Source organism: Haemaphysalis longicornis, unplaced genomic scaffold (genome assembly GCF_048455015.1).
Source record: "Haemaphysalis longicornis isolate Haplotype H1 unplaced genomic scaffold, Haemaphysalis longicornis Haplotype H1 scaffold_1, whole genome shotgun sequence".
Lineage (NCBI taxonomy): Eukaryota > Metazoa > Arthropoda > Arachnida > Ixodida > Ixodidae > Haemaphysalis > Haemaphysalis longicornis.
The window spans coordinates 274,582,563-274,600,017 of NW_027526203.1; the positions used below are offsets into that span (position 1 = coordinate 274,582,563).

The 17,455-nt window shown below is 49.8% G+C and overlaps 1 protein-coding gene across 1 annotated transcript; it reads right to left on the reverse strand.

Moving 5' to 3' along the window:
* Positions 1–84: 84 nt before the first annotated feature.
* LOC144146105 (uncharacterized) lies at positions 85–15,692 on the reverse strand. The gene is made up of 6 exons (XM_077678052.1): positions 15,629–15,692; positions 14,847–14,964; positions 12,350–12,585; positions 11,144–11,375; positions 6,037–6,165; positions 85–515 (listed from the first exon to the last, which is right to left on the reverse strand). The coding sequence occupies exons 2-6, from the start codon at positions 14,946–14,948 to the stop codon at positions 144–146; spliced, it is 1,071 nt and encodes a 356-aa protein (XP_077534178.1). The 5' UTR covers positions 14,949–14,964; positions 15,629–15,692; the 3' UTR covers positions 85–143.
* Positions 15,693–17,455: the final 1,763 nt, after the last annotated feature.

Sequence of the window (17,455 nt, forward strand, 5' to 3'; positions counted from 1 at the left end):
TGCAAAATTCTGAACAGGTATTGTAATCACCTAAGCAACAGCCTGTGCATTCTGTAAATGAGCTTGGAAAGGTGCAAGGTGCAGTGCGGAGGATAAAATTTCACTTTATTTCCAACACTGGTGCAGCATACAAAAAAAATACTTCATTGTCCATTTTTGCCCCGAGCAACCCACATGCTGTTATTCCCATGGTCAAAGTAAGGCTTAAACATGTCCTTGATCTTGGTAGCGTACGATGTAGCCAGTGGCTTGGCCTTGCTAACAAACAACCACTTGGAGTTGATATCCGATGTCTTGCTAGCCACCACATCATTCTTTGCAGCAACAGTGTCTTTTGGTGCAAGCAGCCAGTTTGGTTCTTCAGCCTCCTCTTCAGTGTTTTTGCAGTCTGTAGTCACAATTTCACTTAGTGCCTTTGCAAGCTTGTCAAGCCGAGTGTTCCTGTCGTATCCACCAGTTGATGAAAGCAGCCATGGAGACGAGTCCGGTGAGCGAGAACTTTTTGGATCAGCAGTCTGCAAGCAAGAGCAGAGAACATTGCCACAAAATTAAGGCACCCACAAGTTCTGAAGAAATTCTGGAAAGGAAGAAATAAAGTAACAGCAAAAAAATGTTTGAGCACCATGGCAATTTGACGTTTAGTCATTGTTTTTAGCTCCACTAGTCGGACAAAAATGGCGCTGTAGACAGTTTTGGGCCAGTTGGAGCAGAATTCCAGAGCCGCTGAGCACAAGGTCGCGGGTTCGATTCCCGGCCGCGGTGGCCGCTTTTCTGATGGAGGCGAAAAGCAAAAACGCCCGTGTGTACAAGATTTCGGCGCACGTTAAAGATCCCCAGGTGGTCAAAATTAATCCGGAGCCCTCCACTACGGCGCGCCTCATCGCCTGCGTTGCGTTGGCGCGTTAAACCCCACAATCAATCAATCAGAATTCCAGAGCCACAAAGCCACCACAGCAAACATGGGAGGTGTTCATATTACTGCCACTGGAATCGGCAAGTAGACTCTGGTGGGAGTTTAATCTTTATATTTCCACCATGGCCATGTATTTTTTGCTCCCAATGGAGGAGCTGCCACTAACCATCACTGGAACTTCATTCTAAAAGTTCAGGTTGAGCTCCGCCCATGCAATCACTTCCTGGTCGTCCCAGAAAATCTTGCACAGGGGCCTCTTCATGCAAGGGGTGAGGGGAAAGTGTGGGTGCGCGTTCCGGTACAAATGAGGAGGGGTAAAATTTTGTAGCCACAGAACGTGTATCGTAATGACTCATGCCGATTGAGCTGCTGCATTGTAGAGCTAAGTGGACCTTTCTGGTGGACTTCGCCTTGATACATCTCACAACTTGGTGAGCTCAGCAAAACACGTTCAGTACAACCTTTCCCCGATGGCAGCACAGTCCTGGCTTTTGTTGGCACTGGCAAGTTCAAATGCCGCCACTGTGTGCTTTGCGATTTTGATTCTGGATCATCATGGTGGCCCAACCATGGTTGTGTCGGCCTTGCAAAGCATCAATATTTTTGTGTGTGTGTGTGCAGCTGCTTCCTTCAAGACTGCATTGGCTCCAGTAGAACCCAGTGCATGGCAAGCTTTGTCATGTGCACTGAGCTTGCACTCTTTACCTGCTCCACTATTTGTTCAAGAGATATCTGCCAGTCAGCAAGCACTAGAGCCTCCACTTAGAGATTTGTGGTTCACTATTGAGCAACTATCGGCCACTCTGTTCATTGTAGTCCATACTTGTTCAGCCACATTGAAATGCTCTGTGATTTCACAACACTGTTGTTGGCTGTGTTGGCATTATGCCCCTTCAAATGCAGGAATATATGCTTATCTCGTTTTCAGCCAAAAATTTGAAGTTCTGGTTTTACTGTTACTCAGAGCTACAGTCAAGACTCGTAGCAGAGGAAGTGTCATCTTGCAGTGTCAGTATGCTGCTTCTTGTTTCCATAGGTGCCATTTTGGTCATGCCAACTTTGTGAGGCTGTTGCATGAGAATCAGCTTTATGTGTGAAAAAGTATATTGCATGATGATGGGGTCTTGGAAGATCCCAGCATAAATTACAAACCCGCCATGTCTGCCAAGAGCACAAACAGAAAGGTGGTAAGGAGCCAGGCTTGCTTCAGCCCATTGTGAGCAAGAAATCAGGAGATCCTGGTGGGCCATCTGATGGACCTACTGCAACGCAGCAAACGACGGTACGAGTCTGTATCGTAGTGACATGACATTTCAGAGAGATCACTGAAATCCTGCTGCGCGAAGCGACAGCATAAGGGATCCTGCAAAAGTTGTCTGAGGTGTTCTATTACAAGTTTCCAGAGCGTCCAATTACTGACAATGCCATGTAATTGACATCGGTTGTTTTGTGAAGTGTGCACAGCCAAAGGTGTCCTGCAGCAAACAACACCATGTTATCACCCCCAATCCAACATGATGGAACACAATGGTCCGTGACACGAGGCCATGGCTTGGGGTGTATGTCCAGTGACAAGACGGACGAGCACTTTACCTCCATCTCCTCCTCATTGTGCTCAAGCATGGTTTCACAACAGCGTCACTGATGCTGAACACACCAAGAACACTGTTTTGGCCAGGTGGTCGAATGAAGCCCCGCGAAAGCAGCAGATGCCACTCATGCACTGTGTCATGAATAAGGCAAACAGCGGTCATTTTAAGTCAAGGGCCAACCAGAAGCCAGCCTACGGCCGAGCTTACCGGGACGTGAGGTATGAAGCGGGCGACGCCGTCTTGAAACAGCCACACACTTAGCAATGCGAGCACGGGGTTCGCGGCCAGTCTCGCACTCAGGTGGGCCAGACTGTTCATAGTCGCCAAGAGGATCCCTCGAACTACAAGCCGAGAGACCTTGGATCAGGATGAATCGGTGGTCCCACTCATGTGGCCGAGCTGAAGCAGTACTTATGCTGCACACACACACTTCAGGCTTGCGAGATCATGAGCCCATGGGAGCTGCGGAAGGAAGCTTCCCAATGCACCACTATAGCACCTGTAGTCGATGAGATTGCTGACCAGGTGGGCTGGGCACCTCCAAACGGTTCAACCCTAAACACCCATGGTCAGAGTGACCCACAAGCCACGCAGCCACCATGCGAGGCCTGATGCACGTCAGCAAGGCCTGCCACCACCTGACCAGCGAGCGAGCCGAGTAGCGGTGTGGCTCCCGTGATCAGCTGATCAGGCTGCTCCCCCATGTAAGCGGCGGAGGCCGTGTGCCCAGCAAAAGCCATCATCAGCCTGTGGCTAACCAGTCCCTTGGAGACAGCACCATGAAGGTGGCCTCCAGTGGTGCAGGCAAGCATACACACCGTCGGTGCACTTGCTGACCTACTCAAAAAGTTGTGGGGACCAGGGTTCCGGCCGCAAGGCTAGCTCGGCTGAACTCCGCCACGGACCGCCGTCCGGCGTAGCGGTAGAGAGCAGCAAGGAACACACAAACACAGCGAAACGGCGAAACACTCGTTTATTGGCGTGCCACCAATTCACGTAGCCGACTCTCGCTCGTCCCGACCCAGCCGTCCGGCGAGGATCAGGAGGCAGGCGCAAGGGGGTAGACAAAGGAAGGTGGGGAAGCCGGATCTCCGGTACTCACGTCTCGCCTAGTTGACCGCTGGAACCCAAGAGAGCCTTCCTTCGTCCCGCGCGCCGAGACCGGCCCACCGGGGCCCCGAAGAACCGGTCACGTGACAACGATCGCCGCGCCACGACACGCCAGCGGCGCGGCGCGAGCGACGCATCTGCCGAGGGGAGAGAGGGAGTCTTCCCCCCTCGCCTCGGCTGCGCGCGGCGAGGAATGGGGAACGCACCAGGACTCCGGGTTTCCCACAAAGTATGCAAGGTGGCAAAACACATGACAAGATCATTGTCAGCTGGTGAGCGGCTCCAGTCTAAAGGGGGAGTTGGTCTTGACAGTGATCAAGTGACGCGCCAGTTTTTTGGGACATCCCAAATGAATGGCTGTGCTTTGGCACTACTAACTATGATGTCATCGCATCGGCGAACCTCGAACTTCTATAGGTACAGCAGCGACATGGTTAACGTGCCGAGTGCTAGCGCGGTGGCCTATGCCGGAGAGCCAGCCAGTCGCCGTAACAGCACCATCTCCCCATGGGTCTTGCAGCTAATATGTCAACGCCATCAGCTTTGAGTGCCCTCATGAGCATATCGTTATCAGGGCCAAGGCGGATCACACGGATCACAAGGTGTTATCACACGGCGGATAACACCTAGAATAGGAATATGATATACACGCACTCAAAGGCACCCATTGTGCACAATGGGGCTTACATCTAATCATGGCAGTCGGTCTGCGTGCGTAGTGCCGCAAGTGCTGACCGTAATGCTGTTAAAACTGTTAGTTTTCAAAAAACACTAGTTAAATGTGGACAGCAGGGTGGTAGACAGCTTGTTGCATTACTTGACCAGGCAACGTTGTAGCACCAGCGTGTTCCATCTGTTGAATTTTGAACACGTATGTGCCCAGCTCGCGGCATTTGTCACTGGTACGTTAAGGCGAGGGCATGGTGAGGGGCCCGTTTCGTGGCCCGACATTGCCAATGGCTCTGGGCTACTCCCACATGCTGCTGGCAGTGATGCCCGCATTGCCAATGCATTGGCGCTTGGGCTCATGAAAAGCACGTGGTCTGTGCCAGTGTTGTCTGGGCATCGAAAGTCCAGCCCGCTGCCACAGGTTATCGGAAGAGGACTCCACTCCTTCCCACGGGCACAGATACCGAAAGGTGACAGCCAACTCATCGACAAGTGTACACAATGCACAACCTGTTTTCCAAAAGGCTCACGTGGCAGTGGCCTTCCCCGTTGGTCTCTTGCTGGCATCCTCCTCTCACGAGGATCCTTCCCTCCCAATCAACATGACAAGCACTGAGGAAAGCATCTCTTGGGGAGTTTACTGGTCTGCCCACGTTGCCTGTACAATGGCCTGCACGGCGTTGGTTAAACAAGGAGCCCTGACTCCATGTGATTGAGGAGACAAGGCGAGACTTCCGTTCGCACACAGACTTAGCCTGGACGGCAAGCCCAAGATTGCGACAGCCATTAAGTGTATGTAATACAATGTGCATTCGAACTAAGCATTAAAGCATTTTCCCTGACTTTGCCTCCAGTAGCATCCTTGGCACCTTCCAGTGGGTCAACCAAACCCTAAGCAGAGTGTCCGTGGCACCGTGAAGCGGAATTGTGTCGCTGGTTTTCAAACTCCAGCTTGCAAGCTAAAGTCAAGATTTCCGAGGCTGAATGTATGCACTACCACTCCTCGTTGCTGCAAGCGACACCTACAACAGCCAGCAACGTAAGTGCAAAAATATTACTGCAGGCTGCTGGGCAACCAGGCCAGCCAAAGGCCTTACCATGCACTATTCCAAATAATGGCACTTAGTTTTTACGCTTTGTTAGATGGTACTACTGCACAGCTACCTTGTTGGATATCTGGAATGTTTCCGTTTGTCACAAAAAAAAAAAGATGGGAAGGGGGGGGGGGGGCGATCAGGGGAGATACACAGCTTTGGTAAAACAAAAGCATGGCCTTTCCATCTAAGAGCTCAAATTGGGATTTTTGCTGAAACTAAACCTCAGCTATGAGGTCCGCTGTAGTGAAGGGCTACATTTTTAGACCATGTGGGGATATTCAACGTACGAACTCTGAACACATAGGCATTCTTGTTTTTTTGCCTTTACAAGAAAAATGCCCAGTGCAGCTATGAACCAAATGCGTGACCTCGTGCTTAGAGCAACACTGTAGCCACTGATCCACCACAGTGGGTAACGACCCTTTAGGAGAAGCTTTATGAAAATTGTAGGCCTTATTAGCAAGGTTTCATTTCCATGGACAACTCATTTTAATCCCCTATTGTGCGAGGGAAGAGCACTTGTTTCATTTGTAGCCTGGATCCTACACTGCACTTTAGCAACAGTCAGTCATGTCAATGGGCCCATGCAAAAGGATAGTGCAAGCAGGTGGGTGAGAAGCCAAGAAGAGCCCCACAGTGAGAAGAATAAACGCACCAGCCTATTCAGCGTGCCACATACATCCTCTTCATCCATAGAGACTGCTTCAATAGAGCTGGACGTTGCAGAAGACAAAGACTTTGGCAAGGAGGTTGCCACAATTTCATCTTCACCATTGCCGATTTCCTGCCATCAAGGGGGGAGGGCCCAAAAGGAGTTATAGTTAACACTGTTTTAGAACAGCACAATGAAGAGGACAAATAAAGCAACACGGTGGGAAAATGTCCTAACCAGGTTAACGATAGCCTGAGCAAGAAGAGCAGGCATAATGGCAGCAGGAAATGTCCAAAATAAAAATTAGCCCGCAGACAGAACCAGAAAGTTGACTACCACCACCACAATGAAATGTGTGGAAACAAGTTGCAGGCAATTTCAGAGAGTTGCCACCATTGAGTCTAGTTGCAAACGTACAAGCTTAAAGGGCTGGTGAAGTGGTTTTGAAAGTGGGTAAATGTTTGTTTTTTACAATTAGTATGTTGGATAGTTTATGACTGTAAAAAAATTTTCTTCATATCTCGGTTGGGGACAGATATTTGTCGATAAAGTTGACCCGACGCCCCGCCCACCGCTCGCGGCTGTGCCGCCGGAAGAGCGAGAAACCGAGAGGCAGCGACCGGAAGTAGCGTCATATTCGGAAGACGGCCAGCGGCGTGCGCCGCCGCTTCGCTGTGTCCCAGTTTTCTCAGCGAAGTTCCGAATTAAGCAGACGTGCAATGTGCCCTTTATTAATCTCAATTGTGTAGATTTGCTACCGCGTCGATTTTCAACCGTAATGCTGCTGTGTGCTTCCCTAAAGCGACTCCTAGATACCAGAGATTTCCTACCCAAGCGCCCGTGGCTACTACATTGCCTTCACGAGTAGTCGCAGGGCCGGCCGTGTCGTCGGGTGCTCTGTGCTTCATACGCGAAGAGACGGGCTCGAACAAATATGCAGGTACCCCTAGTTCCTGACCCATTATTATAAGGGGATTAAAAAATTCGTGGGACCGCAGCGCTCAGGGCTTCGCGAACTTCTTGCTCGTTTTGCCGATCGACGTTGTTGGCTGTGACGGAAACTGAGCTGAGTAGCTAGATTTTAAGAAGAAATCAAGCCAGGTGAAAGCATGAAGCGTTTTCTGCGCGCGGAAGCGCTCCGCACACTCGCCGGTCGTGCATTCCCGTACGGCGCACGAAACGGCTCGCACGCACCGTGCACGCATGCCGCGGCAGCGACCGCTCTTCGCTGCCGGCCAGAATCAAGGCCGTCGCCAAAAGCAAGTGAACGTGCGAGAGAGTGGATGAATAGTGTGGTGAAAAATTGTGCTAGGGATTGTCATCCAAGGTGATTTTGAAAGAGGTGATCGAATTTGTATCGCGATGCGGAGCGCCGACCGGTCGCGCAGCGCGTCGTCGGCAGCAACCTGCCCGAGCACGAGATGCGGCGAGAGGCCGTCGGATGGCGTTACCTGCGCGCAAGAATGAACATAGCACCGATGGCTAGAATGACTATCAACGTGAAAATAAGGTTCGCACGCGAGAAATGGGATGATAGTGCGGTGAAAAACTGTTTTAAGGATAGTCATTCGCGATTGTAGAGGTAGCAGTGACCCAATATCGGTCTCGGTGCTAAGCATAAAGTTCCCAACCTCCGAGGCGATCCGTGCAACCGAAGCTGGCTGGAGCTGTTCGGGAAGGTGTTTTTCTAAAGTTCGTCGGCGACAAGTGTGTTGCGTTTTGGTTCCGCTACCTTTCGGGTGACCACAACAGTTCGGTTCTCCTATTTTAAAACTGCGTTTGTGCAGCACTGACACGTTCCGCTGACCGGCCGCGCAGCGACCCGGCACCAGCACCTCCACGCGACGCAGCGACCGGCCGCTCGCTAGCTGCTGCTTGTACGCATCGCAGGCCGCTGCACACAGCTTGTTGTACCGCCTGCCCGAATGCAAAAACAAAGTCGCACATGCGAAGAAAGGGATGATGGTGTGTCAAAAAAATGTGCCAGGAGTTGTGACTAGCGCTGGTGGTAAAAGCGGCGAACCAATATCTGCACAACTTCCCTGCACCCGAGAAGCATAAGTCGGCCATGAGTCGTCGGGGGAGAACCTCTTTCTCAAGCTCGCCGCGAGCGAACTTGTTGCGCTTATACTTCCCTCAAGCTCTCATATTCTAAGGAAAGATTGTGTGAACATTCTAAGGAAAGATTGTGTGAACCCTCCATTCACCAGAGGTCCTTCGGGCCCGTATCTGAACGGGAACAGAATGAGATCGATGAGATCTTCAGGCCGAGCAGTCACGGCAGCGCCGGTATTTCCGAATATGACGTCATCTGAAGCCGGCCAATCCTGAAAGGCAGCCAGCGCTCTGACCGCGCCGCCGGGCAGGCGTCGTTTATTTTGACGAAAAAAGATGGTTTGGGTGTATTTACACATAAAATAAACACGTTTTTCGAATTCAGCGTCAAGAAAACCATAAAGTAATGCCCCCAACAAAATTTTTTTGAAAAGCTCTTCACCAGCCCTTTAACTTCCACAAGTCTGTCTGAGCAGACTGCACGCCATCCTTTAACGGCCCTTTCATCAAGCTCTCTGATCCAACAAGGCACTCCAAGGCACTGATTCAAGAGGCACTCTGATCCAATAACACAGCCCTCGTGTGTTCTGACACTGAATTTTTCCATGGCCTCGAATGGATGTGGTGCAGCCAACGAGGCCGCCATCAATGCATCAAGAGCGCAAACACTTTTGATGACTGCGTTTAATAGGCGCCTGTACCATGCTTACCTCGGTGCACCTATGACTTATGTCCCGAGCCGTAGAGCAGCTAAATCATTTCCATACTAGTATTGCATCCGTCATGACAGCGGCGATACCTCCTCGGGGCTCTGGTTTCATACTGATATGCGCAAAGGATAGTTTCTCAGATTTTAATGCGAGAGCAGCCAGTGCCTCGCATAAGTCTGCCCCAAGTTATCAAGGCGAGTGGCACCTGCTGAGAATTTCGAAGCCAGCAGGAGCAGTGACATTGGCAGCCTCCACGATGTGGGTGTGAAGGCAGTGGTCGCTGTGCGTGCAACAGGTGTTGTGAGCGATCTGATTGCACCACAACAAGACCTCTAGAAGAACCAGTAAAACGGTGCACGCTGCGACTCTCAGTGGCATCAGTCAAGTCTTCAAGAAGAAAATGCTGACAGAGAAAGAAGTTGGCAGAAGTGATGCGCAACTCACGTTCGATAGCATACCGGAAAAAGGGCCACAAAAGGTACCCCTCAAACCAGGGCTGTGCCCAGACTTTGATGACTGCACTTAGTAAGCTTGAATACTTTGCGGATTAGGAGGAAGACTTCTGGTAAGCATATCCAGGCCCGGTTGGCAAGAAAAATGTCAAGGGCTTTTTCCACTCGAAGGAGACTGAGGCACTACGAATTTGGGACAAGTCTCTATTCAGTCCATGCCTGCTTAGCAAACTTCAAGAGGGAGATCCCCCTCTTGCGGCATGACCAAAACGTTTTGGGTGGAGGACTCTAGAGCTAAACGTACCCAGAGGACACACTATGCACTGCACAACAATTCTAATGACTAAGAATAGATTGTACACATTTCAGCTGCATTGTCTGATTTCATTAGAGTTTTAATTGATATTTTATGAATACACATGCTGTCTAAAAGTCTTGAGGTTTCAAATGTGTTCTCAGATTGAACGTTTTTCGCTACCATCCATCCCACTGCACTCACATTTTTGATGTACAGTTGGCGTGGCGGAATGACATTTTGCAGGCACACACAAAGACCACGTAGCATGTCGATGTTTTAAAACCGAAAATCCAGAAGGTTTCTGACTGATGCCTGAAACACTAACATTACAGAACCTCCAGATTTTTCCATACTCAAAACTTTCGAATACAAATGATGCCTAGTTTCCAAGGCTCAACAACTCAGAGGAAATAAACTGATCTTTAAGTCTTCATGCCTCAAAACAAATTACTATACAAAAGCATGCACACAAAAGTTTGTAAACTTTTGCAAAACAAAACATCCATGAGAGTTGCATCAAATCTAATTACATTTTGGGAACCAGTAGAAACAACTACATAGGCAGCTTAAATTTCATTACCCTAGAGTAAACATTAAACAACTCTTTCTTTGAGGAGCATCTTCTTTGAGTAGATAGTGTTGCACGAGTGTTTGTTCATCTTACCAGAAGTCTACTGCACTTCACTGGAGTAGACATTTTGTTTTAGAAGGCCTCGGACGAGCTCCCTGTCGGGGAAGATGATGTTCATACCAACAGCCATGCCTGTTCTGCACCCTCAAATTTACGGCCTCTCGTTTACTGTTCTACCATTGCCCGCACTGACCATATTCACGATGCCAGCTGCAAGTTTTCCAGCACTCCAGCAGGCAGAAGCTGACTTTACTGACATGTGCCCACTATCTAGTCGAGTACACAAGCAACCCCAGCACCATGTGAACCAATATCCTACATGGACGTGGCAACTGTCGTGATGCGCTTTCTGTCGCCACCATTATTTCATACTTCGCAAACCATTTGGAAAACTCCACTTGGACGGTTCAAAGGACTGACCTTGTGCAACAGGACCCTTTTTTCAGAACGCTTTAAGTGAATTTCCGGAGAAAATTTAGAGGCAAATAATGGACTCTGGTAGCGTAGGACAGGAGCAGGTGCAGGTCAATGGGAGATGCCTTCGTCCTGGAGTGCTAAGTAGGTAGTCCATGACGATAAGTGAGCCACCGTACATTTGCCCCCACAGCCCCAACTACGTCAGCATAAGGCAGACATTTTCAGTTCAAATTTTTTTCTGCACTCCGACATTCACCGATAAGAATGCATTCACGAGCATAGTGGAGTGCCCACGGTTGTCAAGGAGGAGGTAGCAGTAAGGAGAGAGGCAATGCATAATTCTCCCTTCACTTTCTCACCATCTTGCACAAGCTGGTCCAAGGGGAAGTGGATCAAGAACCATGTTACGGGAGCCCTGTTAGGGCTAGTGCATTTAAAAACCGAGAATGGGAGTTTGCCCCAGGAAACAACAAGTGCTTAAGTAGCATGCCCTGCAAGCAGTTCAGCCAGCGCCTGCTGGCCACACCCCGGTGTTGCCCCCACGTACCATGTCACACAGCAGCCAAGAGTCGTTGGAGTCGGAGCCTTCGCACCGCAGCCAGGACTCCGTGCCGTCAGAGCCCTTCGAGGCTGCCCCGCTGCCACTACTGGTCTGGCCATCCTTCAGGCGGACTGGCTCCTGCAGGTGGGCACGGCCAAAGCCGCACACAGCCTGCTCCAGCTCGGCTGCCCCCGTTTTTGCAAACTCCAGCTGCGGCACCGTGGTGCTCACACGTGGCCTGCAGGGAGCGCCATGTGCCAAACGTCAATTAGAGTTTATGCGGGAAGCCCAATTAATGACTGAAATGGACAAAAAAAAAAAAGTTCACTACGAAACAACATACCCCACCAGTGCTTGGCTAAGTTCTTTCACACCTGCTTAACTTTTTTTCTGGTTCCCCACTTTCCTTCCATACACAGCATGCTAAGGCGAGTGCGCCAAAACAGGCTATACTTGGCTTAACATGCTGTAGCATCTGGTGGCTGTATATCGTGGGGTTTGCCAGTGCCTCGATGAAAAATTTAGTATAAGGAAAGCACGCTCCATATAATTCTTCTACCCTCCCACAAACAAGAGTACATATTGTGCAAGCTGTGAAATGCAAGTATGAGCAGAAAGCAGAGTCTAGTTGTCAGTTTCCTTTATGCTAGTAAGCATACGGTTCTTGAAAAATTTCTGCTTTCCCAAGACTAAAACCGAAAAAGGTGAAGTTCCCCGAGATATCTCAGTAAGCAACTGCCCAGGGATACGGGCTGGTGGCCTTACTGAGCTACTTCTCACAGATGCTTGGCAAGTGTTTGCATCTCCGTATGGCATACTGAGGGGTCATGGCCCCTTTCCTGTCAGGCTACACTGGAGGGGGACCATGTCAGGGAACCATGTCACAATGAACCAGGGAACGTTTCTGCTCTGGCACAACACCAAGGCCTGCAGTTTTTTTTTTCTTTCCCCTAGGCTTCTTAAAATGATTAAATATGAGGAGTAATGCGCTGGCACTACACAGACGATGAGGCACACCTTACTGGAGGGCTCCAGATTAATTGTGACCACCTGGGGATTTTTAACGTGCATTGAAGTGTCGAACACGGGCGTTTTCACTTTTCGACCCCATGAGAAAAGCAGTTGCAGCGGCCAGGAATTGAACCCGCTTTTAAGAATAACCTACACAGCACTGTCAACCAGCCACTGTGAAGGGTGGCTCGCTGCACTTACAGCTCAAGGTCCTTCAAACAAGTCAGATCCTTGCCGTCATCTTTCAGAGTTCCCGCACTGTAGAGCTGCAGCAGGGACAGGACGCTGCCCTGGTACTGGTGCAATCTTGCCAAGTCTGCCTGAAGCAGCCTCTCTTGCTCAGCAGCCAGAAACTCAGCCTGCCGATACAGCTGGTCCTTTCGCTGGCAAATAGAGGTTATCTGCTGGTTACAGGCTATGTCCACATCATCCTTGAGCTGGAAGGGAGAAGGGAATGAGACCTGTAGTGGTATGCCAAACACGCACGACTAAGCAGACCTTTCCCGCATTTTGCAGCAAGCTAGCCAGCACATGCAACACAGAAGTCACAATGTCAGACTGCTGAAATTATATCAATCAAAGAGTGACAAACTGCAGAAAGCAGGAGGAACAACAAAAAGGGCACTGGCTCCGGACAAACAAACAAACACACACACACACAACAAACTACCAAACACATGGCAGACCTGTAAAAACAGACTAGAGAATGTACTGGTCATCCCCTACTGGCTTCTTTATCACTACGATTATGTGTTTTTGGTGACTTTTCTTTTGCTTCTATTCTCTAACCTCCCCTGAAATCTGTTTTTCAATGCAATGTTACTCCACAAACAAATCAGCGCTTATGGTTGCTTGTGTTGCACGTCTATGTGAGCAGCACAAGTGCGCTTGCTAGATATTCAAAACGTCAAATCGAATATCCAGCAACCGCACCGGACACCTGTCCCCTCACCTCTTCAGGCAATCACGGCCATCTCATTCTCTTCTCTCGCGCATATCTCGCGTGAAATAAGCCCTTTCTCTTCAGGGCACCCTCGGTCTTCCCAGGCCCCAACATAGCAGTTATAAATAAAGGGGTAACCACAGGCTACGATTTGGTGCGCAACAGCGACGAAGGAAATGATACACTGCTGCCAGGCTCCCCTGTCGCTGTCACTCGCGTCTGGCCAGCCACAAGCAAGCGACAGAGGGCCCCAGCAGCAGTTTATTCATTTTTCACTCATCACTGAACCCCGACTGCCACAGGGCCCAAAAAAAAGAGCAGCAGCACTCTTGAATTTGGGGGCCACGTGTATCCCCATGCCATGCTGTGCAGCGCCAGTAGGGCTCTTCAATGCTGCCAATGCGGCCGCCGCCTTTACGGCAAGGGTGCGCCAGCTTTGGTTCTTGCGCTCTAGCTTTCCAACCGGGTAATACAACCTCTTCACAACTGCATGATGTACTGCCACGCCATGTACTAGAAGTTCTGCGGCACAATATGCCCTAAATGTGTCCACAAACATTAGACTATTTGCTTCTACAATATAAAACGTTTAGGACACGGTTTTATCACGCTGTCAATTGCACATACTACTGGTAACAGAAGGCAAATGCCAACATGACTGAACTCATTTTTTCGTGCATGCTTCTATAATTGACGCATCGGGAGTGTGCAAGTCAGAGCAACTGGTGCACAGCAGACACTACTTATTTTAGAGGCAAGTGACATGTGCCCCCTCGCCTGCAACTTCTGCCATGGTCCTTGAAGAGCAAGCCCAAGTTTCACACCTTGCCCAAATGCAGGGGTTACATTTGGAGTTTTTGGCAGTTCACTTCCCACTGGGCTAATTTTGGGGGGCTATTCAACTTTACAATGAATGTGAGTGAAAACAACTCTTGAAGGTAATCTTTGTGTACAGCCCCGGATGGTCATTTGGTCAAAACCACACTCGTTTTGGAGACAAGGTGCACATCAGTGAAAAGAAAGAATCCCACATGCCCATGAGCACAGAAAGCAGGGCAGCACAGGTCTGAAAAGCAGGTGCGCACCAACAGATCCTACAGAAAGGGTGGCTGAGACAACAATGTTTTGCTGTTCACTTTGATGCTGTTCAGACTACGGCTCGCAGCATGAATCTAATGGCATCATACCATAAGCAAACAGGAGCAAAAAGAAAAAAAATCTGCTACTAGAGCTCCCAACTATGCCATCTGAGTAAGGATTGCATAACGCTGTGCGAATGCTACCATTAGTCCACTAGTTGCCACTACAAGCACTATATATGCGCCACCTCAATTTTATAAAGCTCGTCTACGGAATACAATTACGACGGCTGCATATGAACCTTACATGCTACGAGTTTTCCGAAAAGCCCTCAGCGCTATGCTGTACTGCCTATAAAAAAGGAGTGGGGATTTCTTTTAATATAGGCCATCCAAACGACAAGTACCACATTGTTTTAGTTTCTTTTTTGTAGCATTTACAAGCACTACGACAGCAAGGAAATGTTTGCGATGAAACATCCACACTTTACCAGTTTACCAGGCGCTATTAGTGTGAACTAGATTTCTTTAAGTAATCATGTCAACGCAGAGGGGTCCCTATTTGATAAGCCACCGATAGCTTAACAGCCACGCTGTTTTTACAGGGCCGTAAAAAATGGAACAGTTCGCCTCGCCCAACCCAGCGGCAGACAAAAGTTCACAAGATTATACTCACACGTTCACAGTTTTCTTGCAAATTCCTTCTGATGGCCTCGATTTCGTTAATTATTTGCTGAGCTTTCTGAACTTGACCTTTAAGGGTTTCAGTAAAATCCATGTTGCCGCGTCGTGTCCTGGAAACAAGCAAATACATACAGAAGTAAAATTTTCTACACTGTTCACTTCAAACGCCGACTCAGTGCGATTGAAGATGCGTTACGAATCGCTCTTTAAACGGTAAGCAAATATGTCCAAGGGGAAACAAAATAAAACGCTTCCACTAGAAACGTCAGAGCGCGTACAGGGTTTCAGCACAGCGCCAGTACGTACTCGCAAAACGAAAGTACACTCGGTATCCTCGTTTTACCAGTCCTGGACCATCCGCGGGTAATCCCAGGACTTCCATCAGACCGTTAGTTCCACAAAAATACACGGAAAACAAAAACGCCGGGCGAACTGACCTACTGTTTCTCCGTAGGCGATTCCTCAGCGGGTGAAGGAATGGAACGCTAGGCCTAGCAATGACCACGGGTGGTTTGAACTAGGACTGCAGCGAATTCGAGGTCTCAAAGCGTCGAAAATCCCACCCATGCGGCTAACAAGCATGCCGGCCACCGGTCGCGCAAAGAATCAGGCTAGACTACACACGAAACAAGCACGAATCGCAGGTCAGTCAGTACACTTGGCAAACGCGCGTGTCTACGACTGCCTAATGGTAGACGTAATCAGGCACATAACACAGTGTCCCCTGAAAGCCTCAAAACTTATTTTTCACTCCAGTTAACAGTGTAAACTCACCTTACATAGCCTGACCAGAACAGAAGGGTACCACAGAAATGGCACCAGAAGAGTGAGGCTGCACACCAGCCCACAGAACAGGGAGGACCAGCCGCCCAGCAGTAGAACGAGCAGAACGCTAGTCGCAGCACGTGCCGCCAGGGGGCAACACACGAACCCGAACTTTCCCGAACGCGCCGAACGCACCCGAACAGCGACTCATGCTGATGATGGTGACTTCAGGCTTCCCCTCTAAATCGGGATGACTAGCCGGACGTTCGGTGTTGCAGGAAAAAAATACCAAGAAAATGCCGTGCGCTCGTGAGCGCTTGCCTCGCGGCGACGTCCGAGCGTTCCCGGGCCGCGCAATGGCCAAAAAAAAAAAAAAAATGTGGTTGATCGGTAAAACGCGGCAGACCCGCGCAGCTCTGGGCGGTCCCGCCGCGCCTACCGCCTTCAGCCACTTCAGCGCCCGTGAACGCACCTTAGCAAAACGTGTGCCATAACGTTATTTGCGTGCGTATCTACTACAAATTGCAATGAAGTCATGCAGAAATGTTATATCGTAGGGGGAAGCCTTCAAATAAAACGGGGTGCACTGGATAGAATACCACGCGCGGAAACAGCGACAAAACCTCCTCGTTTGTGGAGTTGAAAAATATAAATTACGTTTTCTTTTGAAGTAAAACGCAGATTTTGAGAAAGTTGTGCGCGCAGGCAGGCTGTACGAGCGTTTCTCTTGTGGGCGTCACGCCCATACGGCCTTTATGTGCCTCCCCATACGCAAGTTCCACCGACTCATACGCTTCATCCGCCCTGCAAAGAGAGGAGCGCGCCCCAGCCATGAACGTATTGGCTTGCGGGGACCGACCCAGTTTTTTGCGTATCTGCCAAAGGTGGTGCTGCTGGGTGTCGCGGGCTCCGTGTCGCCCTCTGGGCGCTGTCCGGTACCTATTGTGCATCAATATGAACTTGCACATCGCTATTTATATTTTGTCGGTATGGCACCGTTAGAAGCATCAACATTAGACACTGAATTACACGCACCGGAGCATTGCGTAAATTCAATTTTCCCCCAGGCGCTCGCAAACCATGCGAACGAAACAGAACGGGTTGTGAGCAAATCGTTTGGTGAAGTCACAGTACGCAAAAGGAGCATTATTTGCGGGTAAGCAGCAGTTTTGTGGGTGTGCTTGACGAGCGGCGTCCTGCTGGTGGGTCGCTTTGGCAAAGGTGCGACCACATTAATCCTGCTCCGTGGCGTGTACGCCAGACGCTTTTGTCGCGACGAGGTCAGCTTGTGGAACGTGGCGGTGGTGTTTCACATAGGCGGTAGATGGCTAAACACAGCAGCTTCCGCTGCTACACGCTGCCCCATCAAGGCGTTAACTATGGGCGCTCATTAGTGTCACGACGCACTACTTCACTTCACCTCTCCTAGACGGCAGCACCACCTGAATGGACAAGTTAGAGGAAAGGACATAAGGCGCGTTCGTACAGGTATCAGGGCATAACTTCATGGCTCAGTTGGTAGAGCATTTCTCACCTCCCGTTGCCAGAGTGATTGTGGGCTCGAAACCTAGCACCACCGCGCCAATGGAACTTTTTCTGGTGATGTCATTTCCGTGATGGATATGACGTCGGTGAGGTACTATACCCTGGCATAAAATACTTTCGTGTTAAAAAAAAACAAACTGGCAAAGACTTAGAGGAGCGAGGCAATGCTGAGTCCCCGGCTCGCGCAGTGGCTTCAGAAAAAAAAAATCCAGCATTCACCGTCATCATGGCAACACTTGCTTGGAATGAGAAAGTCGCATCATAGCATATGCCCCTCGTTCGTTCGTCCTC